This window comes from Trichogramma pretiosum, unplaced genomic scaffold (genome assembly GCF_000599845.2).
Source record: "Trichogramma pretiosum strain Unisexual culture from Peru unplaced genomic scaffold, Tpre_2.0 scaffold122, whole genome shotgun sequence".
Lineage (NCBI taxonomy): Eukaryota > Metazoa > Arthropoda > Insecta > Hymenoptera > Trichogrammatidae > Trichogramma > Trichogramma pretiosum.
This window is the reverse complement of record NW_019640796.1, coordinates 98,256-122,267: the sequence shown is the minus strand read 5'-3', so window position 1 is coordinate 122,267 and position 24,012 is coordinate 98,256. Positions and strand designations below refer to the sequence as shown.

At 44.6% G+C, this 24,012-nt stretch overlaps 3 protein-coding genes across 4 annotated transcripts in view; 1 reads left to right on the top strand and 2 right to left on the bottom strand.

Annotated features, from left to right (window-relative positions):
- LOC106656365 (ubiquitin carboxyl-terminal hydrolase 36-like) overlaps window positions 1-24,012 on the top strand; it is an 89,519-nt gene that overhangs the window by 4,042 nt on the left and 61,465 nt on the right. The gene's annotated exons all lie outside the window — the stretch shown is intronic.
- On the bottom strand, window positions 3,981-5,711 carry LOC111693481. Its single transcript, XM_023458156.1, has 2 exons — window positions 4,194-5,711; window positions 3,981-4,125 (listed from the first exon to the last, which is right to left on the bottom strand). The coding sequence occupies exons 1-2, from the start codon at window positions 5,590-5,592 to the stop codon at window positions 4,082-4,084; spliced, it is 1,443 nt and encodes a 480-aa protein (XP_023313924.1). The 5' UTR covers window positions 5,593-5,711; the 3' UTR covers window positions 3,981-4,081.
- On the bottom strand, window positions 17,080-19,298 carry LOC111693467 (ankyrin-2-like). Its single transcript, XM_023458123.1, has 2 exons — window positions 17,236-19,298; window positions 17,080-17,154 (listed from the first exon to the last, which is right to left on the bottom strand). The coding sequence occupies exon 1, from the start codon at window positions 19,230-19,232 to the stop codon at window positions 17,259-17,261; it is 1,974 nt and encodes a 657-aa protein (XP_023313891.1). The 5' UTR covers window positions 19,233-19,298; the 3' UTR covers window positions 17,080-17,154; window positions 17,236-17,258.

Genomic DNA, 24,012 nt, shown 5'->3' with positions numbered 1-24,012 from the left:
TGATCAGCGCCCCCAAGATTCCCGCAAGATATACACAAGTCACGACGATGATTATTTCTCGTCTCGTCTCGCTAACTCTCTCTCTCGGATGATGTATCTGTATACGTCGATCCGCGCAACGTCCGCGTCAATTAACGACTCGGAAGGGGGGCGAATAAACGATCGATACATCATCCCCGTCGACGCGGCCGTGTCCGCAAATTATTAAAAAAAAGGGGGTGATGTCGTTGCGTATACACGTATACAGTATAAACTCAATCACAGCGGGCAAAAGCCGAAAATCAACCCCAGCGTGCATATACTGCAAAGTCCATCAACGCCGTTATATAGTACACAACGTAACGCGTTTACGCGCGATTAGCTTTCTGGAGTACGTATAATATAAATACGTTAAACCGCTGTTGTGTGTATACGTGGCTCGTTTGTGCGCGCGAAATGACCCCCTCGGGCCTCTCGACGCACTCGAGGTGTGCATATAATATTTGTCATCGTCATCATTATGATTATTCGGAAGCCAGAATGCGTAGAGGTGCAAGCACACACACACACACACATCACAGGTAGCTGCAGGCTGGAGCTTTTGACGCGACGCGATAATGGGCATGTATGCACGCTGCACATTTTACGCTTCGGCCTATAATACGATCGCGTGTCGCAGCTACCGCTGCTGTATACACTATAATAAGGAGCTCCACTGCCCCGCGCGCGCTCGTTGGACTGAATTTTCCACTCTCGGCCGCGGGGCTTCGACATTAATCTTTGCCTTTCTTTCTTTTTTTTTTTTTTTTTACTTTTTTACTTTCGTACACACGACTTTTTTCTTCTGCGTTATCAAACGCACACGCGAATATAATATATATCCGCCGCGATATTTATTTATTTATTTTCGCGCACGGAGTATTTTTCGTCGTTATCGCGTTACCCGCGTGTGCGCAGCTCACGTATATACATACATATGTGACATATAACTCCGCGCACGCATGTGTTTGTATACGTATACGAAGCGAAATTGAAAAGCTCTCAAGGATTTTTTTCCCCTCCGCGTATCGCTGCGGTTTATGCTGTGGGGCTCGAGGCTTGGCTTATATTATATTTGTTTTCTCGGCGATTGCGCTTCTAGTTTCGACGATGTATATCCGTGATTATTTTCGGGCGATTGGCGATGAGAAAAAAATCATATACGCATATGCAGGATATAATAATGGATGAGAATGAAAATGAAGAATTATCGGATTTGGCTTCCTTCTTACCCTCTATAGTCGTACATAATACGAAAAGTAATTCAATTTTCCGCGCGAGATTTTCGAAGGAATAAAGTGAAAATAAAAAAAAAACTTTTCCAATCGAACGCGTGTGTGCCCGAAGAAAATCCACACAATGGCTTTTTGATCCGTGCGTGTGTGTGTGTGTGTGTGTGCGTGGGTGGGTGTGCATGATGAGATACGAATGACAGTCGCATTAAAAACTCATCTCCCGCTACTTATCCACAGAGATCGAATCGCGTACACGAGTAGGAACATTTTTCGACTTCTATACCAGCCAGTCACGCGCACGACTGACTGATTCAAAGCCCTTTCCTATGTAATATAAATTTTACAAGCTCTCTGCTAATCGATGTATTCGGAATCCAGTAGAAATGAAATGGACGCGGCGTGCGAGGGATTTGTATATACACGCAGAGAAACGATCGGATCGTCAAACGCGTACTAACTCTCGGATCTAGCAGCTATAAACGTCCCAACGTTCCTATTGAATAATGGAGGATCAGCCGATCGTATACACGCGTGGTTTCCAGTTTCGAAGCGAAATTTTTCGGCTATCGCGAGCAAACGAGAGATGCGTATGTATCCATATTTTTTTTCCCCCCCCGACGTTGTATACAATATAGTATTTTATAAATAAAAATATCCATTATCGATAACCTGATACACGCGAGGTATAGCAGCAGTGAGTACTGTATAATACGAGAGTGGGCGTCTTTGAGCTTTGCGGATCGTGAAAGAAAGTCGAGCTTTGCTGCTGCTGTTTGTGTTTGTGTTGTTGTTGTTGTTGTTGTTGTTGATGTTGAGAGGTGAAAATTTGACGCTATAGTCGATTAGCCTCGAGGCCGACTTCATTATTATCATCATTATATATAAAATACGACACAAGGCAGAAAGTCGAGAGAAGCCTGATAAATATGAATTTTGTGGCGAATGATAATGCATTTTATTATTTCATTATTATTATTCTAAAATGTGTACAGCTTCGCTCGAGCCTGTCTTGTCACGGCCTTTTTAAAGTATATAATATAAGAGCTCTGCTGAGAAGCCCCGCGCATTATTATTAAGAAGTTCTTTGATTCGACCACTTTACATAATGCACCAAGCTATGTACCCATATTATATACACGATAATATTGTCTATCGAGGGAGAGATGAACGAAGGTCGTTGTTATAAATTTTTTTTTCACATCGAACTGATCCGCTAGAGAAAAGTTGCGATCTCCACGAGGATCGTTATTTATTTTTTTCATCATTACTATTATTATTATTATTGAGAGCCTGCACAGGCCGGCCCGCGCACAAGTGGGTACATATACGTGTATACACATGGAAAATTTAAAAGTGCGCCGCGCTGTGCAACTTTGTCCGTGTGTATGCACACTACTCCGCCCGGGGAAAATGCAATTATGAGGCTAAAGTGCCATTAAACTTTTTAAGTACACAGAGAGCGAGCGAGCGAGAGAGAGAGAGAGAAAAAAAGAGTGAAGCCGCGCGGCCGCGCTACGAAACGGGGTGGGGGGTGGCGTTAGTTATATACAGATGTATACATATACGTTATTTCCGTACGTTTTACGACCGTATATAATTAAACCAACTGCTGCTGCTCGCGGCCTGTGTGCAGATACGAAAAGAAAAAGCGCAATGGAAGCTCCGAGCCAAAGACCTCCTATATACATTATAGAGTAGAGAGAGGGAGGGGGGTCGATATCGATCTTCGTCGCGTTTGCGGTGTTCTTTTTTTTCCTCTCTCTCTTCTTCCTCTTCTTTTTTATTTTCCGTATATATATACTTATAGATAGATACATGGACGATACTCCCCCCAGACACGCACAGCTCGTCGTCGCGACCACGTGCTGTACACGCGACTAGTCTCTCTCGCAAGAGGTAAACGACCCGTCGTCGTCGTCGTCGTCGATTGTTCAGTTATTTTTACTTCCGACCACTTTCATTACATATATATACGTATGTGTGTGTGTGTGTGTGTTTGTACTTAATACAAATGCGCCTTGCACTACATACAGGATACATGGAATACGGGATATAATGAAGAGTAATTTCGCTCTCGTGCAAGGAAATACTCGCCGTCGGGGCGCGCGCAATAACAAATGATCATTGAGAGGGTAAACAGAGTGAATTTACGATCGACGTCGGGGCTCTGTATTAGAGTGCTGCTCCGTGACGGAGGCACACATACAAGGCGCACAAGGCGACGGGGGCTATCAATCTACTTTTCTAAAGGTAGAGAGAGAGATAAATACTTTAACGAGACTTTCCTAAATTCTCTCCCTCGCCTTTTCGACTCTTTCTCTATAAATATACGTCGCTTGCTGTGAATCGTAAATGAGATCCCCCCCCCCCCCCCCCCCCNCCCCCCCCCCCCCCCGTCAGTCGCTTTTATTTCGCCGAGATAAGCGACGATTCGGTTAATCAGGAGACTCTGTGCAATTGCCTCCTTCGTTATATATATACATAATATACTCACTCGGCGTCAGTCGATTGCGTCCTTGTGTGTGTCTGTGTGTGTGTACGAGTCAATCCCTCGTGTCTATATGTGATTCGGCAACTCTAATTAAAGGAGTGAAATTCGTCCTCTCTATAAGTACGCGAAATGAGAGAATAGTTGAATTATGAATTTTCGACGAGTGGAAACCTTTACGGGCGATGGCGTGTGATTTTTCTTTTGTAATTGTATCATAAGGATTGATTCAAATTTAGGTCATGAAAGGTACAATCCATTGCACTCGAATTTGCGTTTAATTCCAAATAATTTTTTATCTTTGAACAATAAATTATTACACAATCAAACGCGCGCGACGTCACTCGTTCAGGTGCAAATTTTTCAAATCCTCGACCTCCTTGTCTAGAAACAAAAAAAGAAAACATGAAAATAAGGTAAAAAACAACAACAACAACAACAATTGAAAATACCTTCGCTCTGCTCCTTCAGAGTCATCTCCGAGGCGGTGCACATCGTCAGCACGTGCTCGTTGCCGAGCATACCCACGATCTTTTCGGAGCAGAGAAGCGGCAGCCGATAACGGGTCAGCGTGGCGAAAAATTCCACGGCCCAGCGCTGGAAAAATCCTCGCGTGGTCTTGGCGAATCTGTGCGCGCGACACAGCGACGCAGCAGCTGTTGGCGGCTTCGCGATTACGGCGCGACACACCCGGCAGCTGCTCGTGTGCTGCTGCTCCTCGCGATCGTCGTCCTCGTCGTCGGAATTATCATCGTCATCATCGGCGTTGGGAATTTTCTCGAGATAAACGAAGAACCGCATGACCGTGAGGACGTCGGCGCGCGTCAACTCGTAGCCAGCTCGCCGCTTCAGGCAGTCGAAGACGCGAAGCGCGTCCGCGGCCACGTTGTACCTGTAGCCGGCCCAGTTGCTCCTGTTCCGGCGATACCTGTCGCCGAAGTAGTCCTCGCTCGGGAAAACGAAGCTAGACGGATCGGCGCCGCCGCGAGCCAGCAAATACTCGACGCTGCCGGGCATGAGATTCGCCACGGCCCACTGCAGCGGCGTCCTGTCCAAATTGTCCCGGGCGTCGACTTTCAGATCAGCTCGGCCCGTCTCGAACAGCATCTGTAGCAGCACCATGGCCTCGCACTGGACGATGGGCCCGAGCACGTCGTGATCGCGCCTGCAGACGACGTGCAGCGGGGTGAGTCCGTAGGCCGTGGCGAGATTCGCGTCCGCGCCGTGACGCAGCAGCAGCTCGGCCAGATCCCTCAAGCCGTACTCGAGCGCCAGATGCAGCGGCGGATTGATCAACGACGACGTTGACTCCTCCCCGTCGAGGCAGTCGGGATCCTGGCCCAGTTCGAGGAATCTCTCGGCGACCCGATAGCAGTTGAACTTGCAGGCCACGTGAAAATGCGTCAGCCCGAGCTCGTCCACGTAGTTCACGTCGTACCTGCTGTAAATGCGAAACAGACTGTCGACGTTGAAGAAGTATCGGAGGCCGGCGGCGGCCTGATGCACGGCGGTGGTGCGCAGCCGCACGGGCCGGCCCGTCGCCTCGTCGAGCTCGGGCCTGTCCTTGTAGCCGCTGCGTATCACAAAGCCGATCAGCGGAAAGCCGTTGAAGTAGACGTCCGGACTGTCCTCGTTCTTCACGTCCTCGGCCAGGAGCCAGTCCATCTCCTCGGGACGGAAGAAGTCGCGAAGATCCGGCAGTTGGCCAGTCCACTTGTGCGTCAGGTACACGAGGCGCCGGAAGAAGGGGTATCTCTCCTCCTCGATCTCCCAGTCGACCTCCTCGCGCATGCTTCTCAGTATCGCGAGGCAGTCCTCCTCGTGGTCGTCGTTGTCTTCGGCCACGATCATCGTGCACACTCGCACACGCACTCGTAATAATTTCGAGAATTTATATAGAGTTCACGAGAATCACACTGGCTGCGAATTCGGAGCGATCTTCCTTTGTTTATACGCTGCGCTACGTCCGAACCGAACGACACGCGGCGCGACACTACCGCACCGAATGTATATAATAAGCGAGAGCCGCGTTCGCTCATCTGTCACGGCATTCCCGAGATGATTCGGGTCACGTGCCGGTACCGCGCGATAATGTAAACACAGCGCGTGACGCGAAACGCGTTGGTCAGAGATTGGAATTATTATGCTAGCGAATTTGAAATAATGTAGGTCGATGTAGAAACGAATGTAACTTTTTTGTATTTTTTTTATTGAGACCTTTTCATAAATAAAAGTTATGATTTTGATGTAAAAATCGGATGATTTTGGTAAGTAGAATATTAGGCGACAGAATGATAAAAAATAATGTGTAACGGCTCGCCTCAACGAATCAATACTTCATAGTTCATTGATTTTACATTGCAAGCTTATCTGTTCAATAGATGGGTTTAATGCTTAAAATATGTAAACCCAAGTATTCGATTTATTTCATTAATTTTATTCACTTGTAATAAAATTTTTATTCCATACATAAATCATAATGGTAATTTGGCGTACAAACAAAAATATTTTAACTCTGTTAATCATAAAATAACTTTTAAACTCCTCGATATTTTTACCTGGAAAATCATAACAGTACAAATTAATAATAGTGAAAAAAAAAACGATTACTTGTAGCATTAAAAAAAATACCTTCGCGAACTGCATCGCATGTCCTAGCTCTGATTGATTGTAATGACTTCTGCCGACAGACATATTCTCCACAAATCTTCGTTTGAAAGCTTCTTCAAGATTTTTTCACAACAAAGAATTGGTAGTTGATACTGCGTTAGGGTCAAGAAAAATTCCAATGTCCATCGCTGGTAAAATCCTTTCAACGCTATTTCGCACATGTACGCTAGACAAGAATTTCTATAATTCCAGTTTAAATAAATCAAGGCCGAGCTTTCGAATGACAAAAAGTCCGCAATAGTTGATAATTTCAACACCTTTTCGGGTCGCATTCGAATCAAATCGTAGAACGATAGATTCGGCTTTATCAGTAATTCTTTCGATTTGGACTCGAAGTGTTTATCGTAACGCAAATATTCGTCAAGATTCTTTAATTCATCGAATAGTTTATGCTTAGTGAACAATTTCATGATAGTCAGAGCATCACTTCGGTCCAGTTCATATCCTTTTTTCTTTAAAAACTCTACGATCGTCAACACATTAGACACAACTGCAAATTTAAACTTCAAGCAGCCCTTATGTTCAAAGAAGCACTCGCCAAAATGACTCTCGGTGGGAAAGACGAAGCTGGCCAGATCGGCGCCTTGATCCAGCAGCGCGTCGACCACGTTCGGAAAGAGACTCGCCACGGCCCACTGCAGCGGTGTACGGTCCAACTTGTCCACGGCGTCGATCTCCACGCGCCGATCGATTTCTCGGCACGTCTCGAAAAATATCGTTGTGAATCTCGACAGGTCTCGCTTTTTGCACATCATGTGCAGCGGAGTCCATCCGTCCTTGTCGCCCAAATTCGGATTGGCGCCCTTCTTCAGCAGCAATCCGATCAGATCCTCGTGGCCGTACTCCACGGCCAGATGCAGGGGCGTCTTTCCCAGGTGATTAGCGGCGTCGATCCGCACCTCGCGATTCGTCTCCTCGTTGATCTCGAAGAACGCGCGCAAAAAGTCGTCGTTGTTCCTGTGGCAGAGGATGTGCAGAGGCGTCCAGCCGTCCTTGTCGCCCACATTCGGATTGGCGCCCTTCCTCAGCAGCAATCCGATCAAGTCCTCATCGTCGCACTTCAGAGCCAAGTGCAGAGGTGTCCGACCCAATTCATCCTGGGCGTCGATGTGCACCGTCTGCTGAATTTCGTCGTTGATCTCGAAGAACGCGTGCAGAAAGTCGTTGTTGTTACTGAGGCAGAGGATGTGCAGAGGCGTCCAACCGTTGTTGTCGGCCAGATTCGGATCGCCGCCTCTTCTTAGCAATAATTCGGCCACCTTTTTGTAATTGTAATTCAGAGCCAAGTGCAGCGGTGTCCTGCCCAACTTGTTCTGAGCGTTGACCTGCACTACATTATTGAGTTCATCGTTAATCTCGAAAAATATCTCCATCAGGCCAAAAATATTTGGCCCCTGAACGATGACGTGCAGAGGAGTCGATCCCTGCCTGTCGATCAAGTTCGGATCGGTGCCGTGTCTCAGTAGCAATTTCATGATCGGCACGTTTTTGCGATTCAAAGCCATGTTCAGTGGGGTCCGACCCATATAGTCCGGGGCGTCAACGTCGACCAACTGATGGGCTTCGTCGTTCATTGCTTTGGCGCCTTTTCTCAGCAGAAGTTCGACCACCTTTATGTGGTTACCATCCACAGCCAAGTGTAAAGGTGGAGAAATATTCACTGCGTCAGATTTTTTTGACGGGAAATTAATATCCTGACCAAACTCGAGAAATTTCTCGACGACGTCATCGCAGCCGGACTCACAAGCCGCGTGAAAATGCGTCAATCCAGATTCGTCGACGTAGTTCACGTCAAATCTGTCGTATATTTGAAAAAGGATCGGGATTATGGTAGAGCGATTGTGTCTAACTGCCCAGTGCACCGCAGTCGTACGAAGCGACGATGGTTTGCCGTCTTTGTCTACCTCGGGCTCGTCTTTGTAGCCGGTGCGAACCACAAAATCGATGAACAGTTGTCCTACCTGCCAGTTCTTGACGGCCTCTATGAGAAGACGATCGATTTCGTCACTTCGAAATATCTCTCGGAGGTTAGGTAGTTGCTTCTTCCAACGAGGAATCAAGTCAACAAAACTATAAAAAAATCCGCATGCATTACTTTCGTTGATCTTGCCGTTGTACTCTTCTCGTAAGCTCTTCAATTTTTCTAATTTTTCTTGGCACACGACGTCGGAATCACCATCACGACTTGCGTCGTTTTTATCAATATAATAATTATCGTCACTAGAGTCATCGTCGTTGTAATCGTCAGAAATTGTATAGTATTCGTTACTAAATGCGTACATTGTTTAGCACAATCACACAAAATTCACCGGCTTAAAATTTGTAAAACTAATTTTCTTCAACGAGAATCCCATCGGTAGTCGATACGAACTTCCTTTGTTTTACTCTGCGGAGTGCGACGTCGTGACTTATTGCGTAGCAAAGTCTGAGAACTAACTGAACGACTCGACTTGCGGCAGGCAACTGACAACTGCGTGGTGTGTGCCCCTCTCCTTCAGTATATAAGCCACCACGCATTATCAATGCAAGGCGAGTCGAGTGGACGAGTCTCGCACCAAAACAAAAATGTCAACACGTCGCATCACATGAAGCTAGATATGAAATTTATACTTTAAGTATTGGTAATTAAATTAATGAATTGTCAAAAACAAGCTCACGCTGGTGAATTAATCGATGTTGCTCAGCATTAATTGACTAAATTGAATCCTAATAAATTCAGCATAATTGTCATCTACAATATTTTTCTGTTTTTATTTTATTACATCGTTTACTTGAATTGATCAAATTCATATTGACACTGTCCCATCTTTTTTGACAAGTTTCACAAAATCAAGAGTTTTTTAAAAATAATAACTGAAATTTTAATTTTTTACATTATCAAAACCTAACATAATATATCTTAAGACGAGAGAAAATAAATTAAAAATTACTCGTTTTAGTTGCCTGAAAACAAGATTGAAAGTTAAAAACAATTAAGAAAAATTAGTTTTTAGACAAATAAATAAATAAATCACGATACCTCTGCAATCCATATCCAATGTTTTGGTTCTCTTCGTCTTCAATGCCTTCTACCGAAAGACACAATCTCAGCACATCTTCTATCATCAATTGATCGATGATCTCCTCGCAGCAGAGAATCGGCAGTCTGTATCGCGTCAATATCAAGAAAAATTCCAGTGCCCATCGACGGAAAAATCTTCTCGATATCGTCTCGAATAAAAAAGGCATCGCATATCCCACAAAAAAATCGATGCGATTATGCTCCGCGAGCACGAACTCCAAGCCGTCTTTCGGTGAAACTAATTTTTCCGCCTCGTTAAATCGTAACTGGGCCAAGTCGTAGAACGATAAGCTCGGCTTAATCAGTATTTCTTTCGCTTCGGCCGCGAGTAATTTTGTATTATAATCAAAATTTAACAATCCATAAGTCAATCCGTGCTTGACCAAAAGTTTTACGATCGTTAGGGCGTCGTTTTGCTTCAGTCCGTATCCTTTGCTCTCTAGACGCTCGGCGACTGCCAGAACCCCGAACGCTAGAATCCATTTCACCTCGACGATCTGTTTATTGTTTTTATAAAATCTGAAACATTCACCGAAATGTCTCTCAGCGGGGAAAACGAAATTGGTTAGATCAGCGCCACGGTCCAAGAGAACGTCGACTAGATCTAAATCGAGCCTCGCTACGGCCCACTGCAGAGGTGTCCGGCCTAATTTATCCCGGGCGTCGACCTGCATCGTCTGATAATTCTCTTTACTAATCTCGAACAATATATTCGCCAATTTCACGTTCTTTTCATCGTACCAGGGCAGGTTAATTCTAGAACCGCAAATGACATGCAGCGGGGTCGATCCCTCTGCATTGGGCAAAGTCGGGTCGGCGCCATCAAGCAAGAGCAATTTCGTCACTTCTACGTGTCCGGCAGCCAGAGCCAAGTGAAGCGGCGAATCGCCAGTTTGTGGCCAGATGCAATTGGGATCCTGGCCGAGCTCGAGAAATTTCTCGACTTCGTCGTCCAAGCCGGACATGCAAGCCGCGTGAAAATGCGTCAAACCAGACTCGTCGGTATAATTGAAGTCGAATCTGTCGTATATTTTCAATAGAAAATACACCAAGTCCGGTGATTTTTTAGCTGCAAGGTGCACCGCAGTGGTGCGACGCACTAATGGCACGCCACATTTATCAACGTAAGGCCTGTCTCTGTAGCCGGTTCTGATCACAAATTTAATGAACGCGCGTTTTTCAGCTACGCTTTCGGATAAGTTGCTTTCCACGTCCTTTATGAGCAGCCAATCAATTTCTTCGGGCTGGAAGAAGGCTCGAAGATTTGGAAGTTTATCGTACCAATAGCTGGCCACATAGTTAAATTGCCGGAGAAATTCACATCGCTCTTTTTCCACGCCCCAATCGACATTTTCTCGTAAATTCCTTAATCTTTCTACTTTTGTACCGTAGTGGCCACTTACGATGCTTTCAGGCGGTGGGTTTGGCGAACCAGAATGTCGAAATAACCACATAATTTTGTTATAAGCGGTGTAATACAACTGATTAATTTTTTGTTGTTATCGAGTATCAATACGAGGAAGTAATTTCAAAAAAATGGATTGTAATATCTGCTATGTTCAGGTGAGATCAACGAATCAATTCTTCATAGTTCACACGGAGCTCATACAGGCGGATTCATTGATTTTACATTGCAAGCTTATTTGATTGATACATAATGAGATAAATTGAATACTCGAGTATACATATTCTAACCATTAAAGTTTAAATTTTATTTACTTGTAACAAAATTTTTATTTCATACATAAATCATAGGAAAAATATTTTAACCCTGTTAATCATGAAGTAACTTTTAAATTCCTCGATATTCTTGCCTGGAAAATCACAACAGTAACAAATTAATAAACTTGAAAAAAAAAACTATTACTAGTAGCATTAAAAAAATACCTTCGCGAACTGCATCGCATGTCCTAGCTCTGATTGATTGTAATGACTTCTGCCGACAGACATATTCTCAACAAATCTTCGTTTGAAAGCTTCTTCAAGATTTCTTCACAGCAGAGAATTGGTAGTCGATACTGCATAAGGGCCAAGAAAAATTGCAATGTCCATCGTTGGTAAAATCCTTTCAGCGCTATTTCGCACATGTACGTTACACAAGAAGCTCTTTTACTCCAGGATAAACCATACAATTTACGTGAGCTTTCGAATGACAAAAAGTCCGCAATAGTTGATAATTTCATCACCTCATCGGGTCGCATTCGAATCAAATCGTAGAGCGATAGGTTCGGTTTTATTAGTAATTCTTTCGATTTGCACTCGAACTGTTTATCGTATCGCAAATATTCGTCAAGATTCTTTAATTCATCGAATAGTTTATGCTTAGTGAACAATTTCATGATAGTCAGAGCATCACTTCGGTCCAGTTCATATCCTTTTTTCTTTAAAAACTCTACGATCGTCAACACATTAGACACAACTGCCAATTTAAACTTCAAGCAGCCCATAGGTTTAAAGCACTCGCCGAAATGACTCTCGGTGGGAAAGACGAAGTTGCACAAATCGGCGCCTTGATCCAGCAGCGCGTCGACTGCGTTTGGAAAGAGACTCGCCACGGCCCATTGCAGCGGGGTCCAGCCCAACTTGTCCACGGCGTCGATCTCCACCCGCCGATCGATTTCTCGGCACGTCTCGAAAAATATCGTCATGAATCTCGACAGGTCTCGCTTTTTGGACATCATGTGCAGCGGAGTCCATCCGTCCTTGTCGCCCAGATTCGGATTAGCGCCCTTTTTTAGCAGTAATTCGATCAAGTCTCTGAGATCGTATTCCAGTGCCAAGTGCAGTGGTGTCCGGCCCAACTTGTCGCGAGCGTCGACCTGCACTACATTATTGAGTTCATCATTGATCTCAAAAAATAGCTTCACGAATTGATCATAATCATCGTAAAAGTCATCATCGGCTTTTATTCTGTCACAAATAATATGCAGGGGCGTCGATCCATCCTGGTCAGCTAAATTTGAGTCGGCACCTCTTCTCAGCAGTAATTCGGCCACCTCCTTGCGTCCTTGGAACAGAGCCAAGTGTAGCGGTGTGTTGCCCATCTCGTCCAGGGCGTCGATTTTAATCGACTGTTGCAGCTCGTTGTTAACCTCAAAAAATATCCTCGCTATGTCAATGTTTAGCGTCTCACCGATGATGTGCAGAGGAGTCGATCCCTGCATGTCGATCAAGTTAGGATCGGCGCCGTGTCTCAGTAACAATTCCATGATTGACACGTTGTTATATTCCAAAGCCATGTTCAGTGGGGTCCGACCCATATAGTCCGAGGCGTTAACGTCAACTACCTGATCGGCTTCGTCGTTTATTGATTTGGCGCCTTTTCTCAGCAGAAGTTCGACCACCTTTATGTGGTTACCATACACAGCCAAGTGTAAAGGTGGAGAAATATTCACTGCGTCAGATTTTTTTGACAGAAAATGAATATCCTGACCAAACTCGAGAAATTTCTCGACGACGTCGTCGCAGCCGGACGCGCAGGCCGCGTGAAAATGCGTGTATCCAAATTTGTCGATGTAATTCACGTCGTACCTGTCGTATATTTGAAAAAGGATCGGTACTATGGCGCAGTGATCGTTTCTAACTGCCCATTGCACCGCAGTCGTACGACACGACGATGGTTTGCCGTCTTTGTCTACCTCGGGCTCGTCTTTGTAGCCGGTGCGAGCCACAAAATCGATGAACAGTTGTCCTCGATTATTTTTTCTAGATACCCGCCAGTTCTTGACGGCCTCCATGAGAAGACGATCGATTTCGTCACTTCGAAATATCTCTCGGAGGTTAGGTAGTTGCTTCTTCCAACGAGGAATCAAGTCAACAAAACTATAAAAAAATCCGCATGCATTACTTTTGTTGACCTTCCCATTGTACTCTTCTCGTAAGCTCTTCAATTTCTCTAATTTTTCTTGACACACGTCGTCGGAATCGCCGTCATGCTTTTCGTCGTTTTCATCAATATAATATTTATCGTCACCAGGGTCTTCGTCGTCACTGGATAATATATAGTCGCTGTCATCGTGAAAAATATCGTATTCGTTACCAAATTCGTACATCGTTCAGCACAATCACACAAAATGCACCAGCTTAAAATTTGTAAAACTAATTTTCTTCAACGAGAATCCCTTCGGTAGTCGATACGAACTTCCTTTGTTTTACTCTGCGGACTGCGACGCCGTGACTTGCTGCGAAGTCTGAGAACTGAACGACTCGACTTGCGGCAGGCAACTGACAACTGCGTGGTGTGTGCCCCTCTCCTTCAGTATAAGCCGCCACGATTCTCAAATGCGAGGCGAGTCGAGTGGACGAGTCTCGCGCCAAAACAAAAATGTAAACACGTCGCAGCACATGAAACGAGATATGAAACTTATGCCCTTGATACCCATTACCTACGTATTAGTAATTAAATGAATGAATTGTCAACAACAATCTCACGCTGGTGGATCCATCGATGTTGCTCAGCATTAATTGACTAAATTGAATCGTAATAAATTGAGCATAATTGTCATCAGAATATTTCTTTGTTTTTGTTACTGTCCCATATTTTTTTACAAGTTTCGCAGAATCTTAAATTGAGTTTTTTTAAAAATAATAACTTGAATTAAATTTATTGTAGCGTTGCTATAAACTCAACAACACGGTTTATTTTACTAATTTTATTAACATGTTCTGAAATTTAAATTTGATACATGATAAGAACTTGCATATAATATATCTAAAAATGAGAAAATAAATGGGAAATTCCTTGATTTTGTTGCCTGAAAAAAAAAACGATAGACAGTTAAAAAAAAATTGATGACAATTAGTAGTTAGAAAAATAAACAAATGAATGATTATACCTCTGCGATCGGTACCAAATATGTTGGCTCTATTTGTTCGCAACGATTTCTGCTGCCAGGCATATTTCATACAATTCCTCGTTTTTCAACTGGTCGATGATTTTCTCGCAGCAGAGAATCGGTAGCTGGTAGTGCGTCAGCGGCAAAAAAAACTCTAGCGCCCATCGTCGCCAAAATCTTCTCGACATGATCTGGCACAGGCGTGTACAGCAAACTTGACGAGCCAATTCGATGCAACGAGGTCCTGAGATCACGAACTCGAAGCAGTCCATTGGCGAGATCAATTTTTCCACCTCGTCGGGTCGTAACTCGACCAGGTCGTAGAGCGACAGGTTCGGCCTCATCATCGATTCCTTCGCTTCGCTAGCTAATTCTTTGTCGCGCCAAAATTTCAGATGACACGATTCGTAGAACAATCCATGATAAGCTAATTTTTTCATGATTTTAAGGACATCGCTTCGGTCAAGAGCGTATCCTCTCTTCTCTAAACGTTCGCCGACGGCCAGAGCGCCGAACGTAAAGTCGTACTTGAAGATCTTGTCTTTTTTAAAAAATTTGAAAAACTCGTCAAAAAGAGTCTCATCCGGGAAAACGAAGCTCGACAGATCAGCGCCACGATCTAAGAGTATATCGATCATATCTGGCTTGAAATTTGCCACGGCCCACTGCAAAGGTGTCCAGCCTGATTTATCCCGGGCGTCGACATTCTCCAGCCGATGTTTATCTTCGCTGATCTCGAATAATATCGTCGCTAATTTCCCGTTCCTTTTCTCATACCACGGCACGTTAATTCTAGAACGGCAAATGACGTGCAGCGGGGTCGATCCCTCTGCATTGGGCGAAGTCGGGTCGGCACCGGCAACTAGCAGCAATTTCGTCACCTCTTCGTGTCCGGCAGCCAGAGCCAAGTGAAGCGGCGAATCGCCAGTTTGTGGCCAGATGCAATTGGGATCCTGGCCGAGCTCGAGGAATTTCTCGACGACGTCGCTGCAGCCAGCCATGCATGCCGCGTGAAAATGCGTCAAACCAGACTCGTCGGTATAATTGAAGTCGAATCTGTCGTATATCTTGAAGAGATAATCGACGAGATGAAAGTGTCCGAGTTTAGCCGCGTGATGTATTGCTGTGGTGCGACGCAACGATGACTCGCCATTTTGATCAGCGTCAGGCTCGTCTTTGTACCCAGTCCTGATGACAAATCTAATGAATGGAGATTTGTCATTATATACGCGTTCCGATATCTTGCTTTCCACGCTTTTTATAAGAAGCCAATCGATTTCTTTGGGCTGAAAAGTGTCTCGTAGATCTGGAAGTAGATCAAACCAATTTAAATGGTCGATTAAAGAGTTTAGTTGCCGAAGAAGTTCGCATCGCTCTTTTTCCACGTCCCAATTGACCTTTTCGCGTAAACCTTGAAAAAGTTCTAATTTTGTTTGGGGTGTTTTCTCGAAACGGTAGTCATCGATTTTGTTACGTTCAGGCGGTGTAATCGCCAAACCAAATCGACCGGTTGACGACGATTCTCTCTTCCCCCCGATGAAATGATTTTCATAACATTTGTTGCATCCAGACCGCGGTCTTGTCGAATGAAAACTAATATCCAATGGCAACAATTTTTCTTGCGGCTTGTTGTCGAAACCATTGAAGTCACTAACTTGATTGCTTTGAGGCTGTTGATTTGACCAACCAAAAAAACGAAATAGCCACATTGTCGTTTACACAACAAAAACGGGATAATAAATTGTTATCGTTAGCGAGTAAATATCAATACGCGAAAGTAATGTTAAAAAAATGGATTGTAACATCTGCTATGTTCAGATGAGATAAGCATAGGGTGTATATTATAGTTTCCTAATAAAAGAATGGTATTTTTATCGAAATTTATTTAAATATTTAAATGTTACGACTAACAATTTCGTTCACTATTTGTGTACTTGGACGTGTGAATCCAGATTCACGTCGAATCTTTCGTATACACGGAATAGGTCTTGTTAGGAAATTTTGGTTGCCTTGAACCATTGTTGGTTGTACACACCCACATTCATTAAAATTGATATACATCCCAAAAATTATTAACTGGACTCGACATGATCTTTCTTCATACGTTGTTGCGTCGTCAAATGTCACTGAACTACACAACTCGACATGCGGCTCAGCACTGCTAACATTCTCGAGACGAGCCGAAATTCTCACTCAAGCAAAAACGTAAACAAATTGCACGACCTGCAGAACGATACATTTTTCACAGGGTAGACCCATACACCCGTTGAGTTGCCCTGCAGTAAACTCAGTCAGAGTGCAAATAATTCCCTGCCATGAACGTCAATTTTTACTTTTTTTTCAATTTCTCTTTAAGCAGCTTTTGATGCTTATAATATGCATATAATATTATATGAATAATTTACAGGATTTTACTGAGAGCTTTGTAAAATAGGATTGTATAATAATAAAATTATCACAAGTAATTGAATGTTTTTGACATGATATAAAATGATGAAAAAGAAAATAGTTTGTCTGAACGTAACAAAAATGATTACCTTACAGTTAACAATGAGCTCTGGCAAGCCAATTTGTTGATTTCGCATTGAGTTCACCCGACATTTCTGCCTCAATTTTATAATATTATAATTTACTCAAAGAAGTATTTTTTCAAATTCATATGGATAACTAATGAATTACCTGATTATTTTTTTAAAATAAAATGCTGAATACTCATTGTATCTCAATAATTTTATATCTATGGAATAAAATTTTTATTTGACACATAATGATAACACAGCGCACTAACAAACATATTTTTAACATTATTAACCGTGAATTAACTATGAAATTCCTTGATGTCCTTGCCTGAAATACAATAATAACAAAAAATTAAAAAATAGTAATAAAAAACTATAATTTGGAACAGTTGAAAAAAAGTTAAAATACCTTGGCGAACGCAATCACATCTTTCAGCTCTGTCCGTACGCATAGATCTCTGCCGCAAGGCATACTTTCAACAAATCCTCGTTCATCAGATTGTCGACGATTATCGTGCAACAGAGTATGGGCAGTCGGTACCTCGTCAGCGACCAGAAAGCATCCAGGGTCCAGCGGCGAAAAAAACTTCTCGACAGTATCTCGCACAGGTACGTGTCGCAGCCGAGCACTCTGGGCAGCTGGCCGTACTTGTAATCCGTTCGCTCGAAGCCCAGGTAATCGGCGATCGTGAACGACTTCACGGCCTGCTCCAGCGGCAGATTGATCAGGTCGTACAGCGACAGACTGGAGTTCATCATCAGACTCTTGGCTTGACTGGCGAAAATCTCGTCGTTGCGCCCGTTCTCGAATCGCTCCGAGTCGACGAACAGCTCGCGCTTCGCGAACAGCTTCATGACGGTCAGGGCGTCGTTACGGCTCAGCTTGTAGCCTCTGCGCTCGAGACGCTCGACGACGTCCAGCGCCCGTGACACCAGTCGCAGTTTCGACTTGATCCACAATTGCGGGTAGTGCGAGTCGAACTCCTCGCCGAAGTAGCCGTCGCTGGGAAAGACGAAGCTGGCCAGATCGGCGCCTTGATCCAGCAGCGCGTCCACCACGTTCGGAAAGAGACTCGCCACGGCCCACTGCAGCGGTGTACGGTCCAACTTGTCCACGGCGTCGATCTCCACCCGTCGATCGATTTCTCGGCACGTCTCGAAAAATATCGTCGTGAATCTCGACAGGTCTCGCTTTTTGCACATCATGTGCAGCGGAGTCCATCCGTCCTTGTCGCCCAAATTCGGATTGGCGCCCTTCTTCAGCAGCAATCCGATCAGATCCTCGTGGCCGTACTCCACGGCCAGATGCAGGGGCGTCTTTCCCAGGTGATTGGCGGCGTCGATCCGCACCTCGCGATTCGTCTCCTCGTTGATCTCGAAGAACGCGCGCAAAAAGTCGTTGTTGTTCCTGTGGCAGAGGATGTGCAGAGGCGTCCAGCCGTTGTTGTCGGCCAGATTCGGATCGGCGCGGCGCCTCAGCAGGTAGGCCGCCGTCGCGCGCAGATCCCGGGCCACGGCCCACTGCAACGGCGTCCGGCCCAACTTGTCCCGCGCGTCCACCTGCAACATCCGCTGCTGCTCGTCGTTGATACGGAAAAACGTCTTGACGAGCTCGGCGTCGTCGCGCGTCCACTTGCAGACGACGTGCAGCGGTGTCCAGCCGTCGTGGTCGTTGACCGCGTTCGGGTCGGCCCCGGCGCGCACCAGCAGCTCGGCGACCTTGGCGTGGCCGCGCAGCACGGCCCAGTGCAGCGGTGGCGCGAATCGCGTCGAGCCCACCCGCTCCGCCCGACACTGCGGGTCCTGGCCGGCCTCGAGGTATTTGCGGACCAGGTCGTCGCGGCCCAAGAAGCAGGCCGCGTGAAAGTGCGAGAAGCCCGTCTCGTCGGTGTGATTGACGTCGAAACGGCCGTAGATCTCGAAGAGGTTATGGATGACGGCGTGGTGATCGTGCGTGGCGGCCCAGTGCAGCGCGGTGGTGGCGCGACGCGACCGAGACAGATCGGGCTCGGGCTCGTTCCTGTAGCCGGTGCACGCGACGAACTTGATGAACACTTGGCCGCGATAATTGTACCTGGATCTCTCGTAATTCTTCGCCGCTTGGAGAAGTAGACGCTCGATCTCGTCGTCGCGAAACACGTCGCGTAGGTTAGGTAGTCGGCCCTTCCAATCCTTGACCAGGGGATAGAGCCGGTCGAGCAGCTCCAGTCGATCGAACTCGAAGTCCCAATTTCTAACCTCGTCCCGTAGGCTCTTCAATGTTTGCAATTGCGCTCGACACGCTTCGTCGTCGTCGTCGTCGCAGTCGGTCATGGTCCAATTTTTCAGGAGCCTCTCGCGATAAAGATAGTCGCCCGCGCTGGACCAGTCGACGGAGTCGTACACACAGTCGTAATGTCCCGACATCGTTGTGCGCACGATCACTCGCGCGATTCGTAAAATTAATTTTTTCTTTTTTCACGAGAGTCTCTGCGCTCGTTGCAGCAGACCCCGCACGAAATGTGATCGAGGCGATCTTTCTTTGTTTACTCTCCTCGGCGTGGCGTTGTCTGCAGTGAACGACTCGACGCGTGGCGCGGCAATGTCAGTCTGCAACTGCATACGGAACTATTTTAATACTCGCTGAACACAAAACGTGACGAAAAATTGTTAGGCTGCTATGTTACGTAAATGCATCGATAATTTTGTAAATATAATTGTAGGTATATAATAATATAATAAATTATGACCGCTTAATATTTAATACATCTAATACGAACGAATATAAAAATAAGAAAATTTGAACCTAATGAATAATTGAAAACGAGCTTGTGCAAACAGATTTATCGATTTCGCATCACTCAGTGATAATTGGCGAATGAAAATAGGAAAAGAGTTAAGAAACGATCAGGCGATCGTAATTTTACGTATCAATAAACCAAGCTTACCATTTACTTCAGACGTTTCTTCGCGCTTATTTTATATCGCACGATTTTCTGCAACGAGTGGATTTTTTTAGTCGATGTAGTGTAGTTACATTATTTGTTGAAGCGTAAATATAAATAAGCCATTAGCTTTTCTAAAATATTTTTTCAAAGCTCAATCAGTTGCTTCATAGTTGCACATTTAAAAATACAATTTATCTCGTTAATTTTATTTCCATGTAATGTAAGATTTTCACTTGACCAGTCAACTGCGCGTTATTTCCTTTTTTTTTTCATTTCTTGAGAGACACGATTTATTATGATTCGCACGCTTTTACCGAGACCCCCGTAAGATATATTTTCATAATTGGATAGGAAGGATTAAATGAGTAGGATAAAATATAAAATTATCACAAAAATAAAAAATTATTTAAATAAAAATGTCCCCATTCAATGTATTAATAATGTAAAGTGAAAGTTAACGACCAGTTGACGCAGGTAGATTCATTAATTTTACATCACTCCATTTAATTGGCAAATGAAAATATGCAGTAAGAACTCGCACCAGTATTTTTCGCATAAATAGAACGAGTAAAAATACATTTCCATTTTGATATGTTAAATATGCAGTATAAAATTAAATTAGTATTATTAATTATTGTTTCTTTCGATTCAAAGAGGCTATTGGCTATTACAATAAAAACAAGAGTCCTATTTGCTATTTAAATGCTGTATAAGCTGCAGCGTACAATTTATTTAATTAATTGAATCATTTATTTTTAACGTGATAAAATTTTGTATTGTCATACAATGAAAATCTAGCACGAAAACAAAAATATTTCAAGATCGATAAAAACAATTTTAAAAAATTCGAAATTCATTAATTTCTTAGTCTGAAATAATAAACATAGAATCAGTAAAAAAACAAAAATTGCAAACTCGAGCGAGAAAAGAAAAATTAAAAAGTACCTTATTATTTATTCAAAAAAATGTATCTGTAAAATTCTCGGGGCCATCGCTGGACGAATCCGCTCGTCATTATCTCGCACAGGTACAGGGCGCACGGCTCGTGATCGCTCAGCAGCTTATGCCAATCCTCCGTCGAGTCGTCGTACCTCGAGAAGTCCGCCGCCTCGAGCAGTACCTGTTCCGCCTCGTCGAGCGGCAACAGCAACAAGTCGTGAAGGGACATAAGCGGTCCGAACGTCGTTCTCTTCGCCTTCTTCGCGAAACGTTTGTGGTGACGCAGATAGGCGTCGAGGTCGAAATCCGCACGGAACAATCCGTGCTGGTGGAAGAATTTTATGATCGTCAGGGCGTCGCTGGACTGGAGCTCGTAGCCTCTCTTCTCGAGACTAGCGACGATGCTCAGAGCGCGAGATACCGATTTCAACGGGAAATCGTCCGTATCGAATCCCTCGGCGAAGTAATCCTCGGTGGGAAAGACGAAGCTGGACAGATCGGCGCCACGATCCAAGAGTACATCGACGCTTTTCGGCTGGAGATTCGCCACGGCCAACTGCAGGGGTGTCCTGCCCCGCTTGTCTTTCGCGTCGATCGTCACCCGCTGATGTCTCTCGTCGTTGATCCGAAAGAACAGCTCGACGAAGTCGTCGTCGAGGTATCTCCGGCAAATCTCGTGCAGCGGAGTCGAGCCGTCGGCCTCGTTGGCCGCGTTGGGATCCGCGCCGTGTCTCAGCAGCAGACGGGCCACCTCGTCCCGGCGACCGGTCAGAGCCAGGAGCAGCGGCGAGGGGCCCTTTTCAGGGGCCACGTTGGGATCCACCCGGCCGAGTCGCAGAAATTTCTCCACTACGTCGCGACAGCCGGCCCGGCAGGCCAGATAAAAGTGCGTCAGGCCGTCCTCGTCGCAGTAATTCGCGTCGTACCTGTCGTAGATCTTGAAGAGCTCGACGACGGCCCGATTATCGCCGAGTCGGGCCGCGAGATGTATCGGCGTGGTGCGGCGCAGTATCGGCCTTTCGTCCTCGTCCAGCTTGGGCTCGTCCTTGTAACCGGTGCTGATCACGAACTCGATGAATTTTCTCGCCGGAACTCGTTGGTCGGGTTCCTCCTCGTCGTGATCGAACATGAGACGCTCGATCTCGTCGTCCTGGAAGATGTCGCGGAGCGAGGGGAGTCGGCCCTGCCAATCGGTGGCCGAGTGGTCGAGCAGGCGATAAATTTCGCGTCTCGATTTTTTCACGTTCCAATCGATGCGCGCCCGCAGGAACTTCAACAGTTTCACTTTCTCTTGGAAGGCGTCGAGGGATTCGTCGCTAGTGCTAACTTCGCGACTGAATTTGCTGCTGTCGTCGCGATAACTTTCGGAACCGGCCTCGGCGATGGCCTCTAAAACATGTCGAATTACGCGATCCTTCTTCGTTGATCGCTCTTGTTCCGAACCATCATCGGAAGAATCGGAAGAATCGGAAGAATTGGAAAGATACCAAGGAAGATTGAAAGGACTATTAGGGAAGCGATCGTAGAAGTTAATTCGTCGTTCTAGTTCGATCACCTCGTCGTAATAGTACTCCACACCATGTCGAGTATATATGTTCTTACGTTTTTTCCAAAATTCGACATCTCTGCCATTGCTCTCGTGTCCTCTGTGATCCGTAGTAAAACCATAGTCGGAACTAATGTCAAATGATGAAAGTAATGACAAATCGCCGGACATTTCGGGAGTACTCTCGAGCTCGTAACTTAGTCTTCGAAATTTTTACTTTCGCACGAATTCGCTCTTTGTTTACGCCGTGGCGCGTCGAGTAACGCGTGTATATAACTGGCGATTTCTCGCACAAATGCTCGATACGAGTCGAGTCGAGCGCCTATAATTTAAGCGACAATAATGTAAACATGTGATTTAAATTTATGATTATTGCCAGCTATATATCTGTGGTGGAAAGGGCTAACGAGATAACTCCATTTTTTTTGAAATCGAGTTTATGACATGAATTACCTATATGTTATGTCTACTTTAAAGGTACAAGTGTCACAAAAGCTGAAAAGAGCACCTATCGTTCAATATAACACCGTGCCTAACGAGATAAGTTCATTTTGCTGCAAATGATTCCGGGCCAAACGAGATAAGTCCACCTTTGCGAGCTCCAAAATACGATAAAAAGTCTACTTTGATTTGAAAATGGAAGAAAATGATATTCGAACATACAAATGGCTCTCACACTCTTCGAATGTTGTGAATTTCACTATACAGTTGGTACATTTGATACACGAGGGGCCATTTTCGCAATTTTCAGTGTGGCCTTTTTTCGTTGCAAGATTTGAGATCTGACACCAGTATAACGTTAAATGAGCTATTTTATCAATGTTAAATCATTAAGTGAGGCTTTGGTCACAAACTAAGCGAAATTATCGATATTGAAAAAAGTGTGACCGCTAAAAGTGGACTTATCTGCTAAGCGGGGAAAGGGCTAACGAGATAAGTCCATATTTTTTGCTCCGTATCTATGATGCGTCTTTTAATTTCACAAGTACATAGTTCAAAAGATACCTCATAATAGGTAAAAATATCATAGGTACAGATCTTTAGTCGTCCGCGTCTAGCTAGGCCCTTGGGCGCAACTTAAAACGCGTTTTTCTCGAAAACACGAAAAATGGAGTTATCTCGTTAGCCCTTTCCACCACAGATATATTATATATGCTGATCGATATCTGTTTAGTTATTGTTCAGTTTTGGCATGAAGGGCGCGACTGTGTCGGGTGCTTGATGGGAGAATAACGGTAAGAGATGTTGTTTTTGTGCGTATCGCCTCGGTACTCGATCGAACTGCTCGATCGAAACAGTCGAAGTTAGACCCTGAAAGCTCATCTAGATCTCGACCCAGTCGCGCGTCACTCGCTCTTACGCCAACTAGTAGTCTCGAATTACCGACGAGAATTTTCATTAATAAAGTTAATTATTTTTTTGTCAACGACTTGGCTAAGCGAATAACTTATTATCCTTACACGGAAAATTTGGTAGCAGAGCGGGTGGTTTATTTATTCATTTCCTATTTTTCATTTCTTGAGAGACACGATGTATTACGATTCGCATGCCTTTACCGAGACCTTTGTAAGATATATTTTTATAATTGGATAGGATTGAATGAGTATAGGATAAAAGTTAAAATTATCACAAAAATAAAAAAATTATTTAAATTCACATCAATAAAAATGTTCCCATTCAATGTATTAACAATGTAAAGTGATAATTAACAACGAGTTCGCGCTGGTAGATTCATTAATTTTCCATCACTCCATTTAATTGGCAAATGAAGATG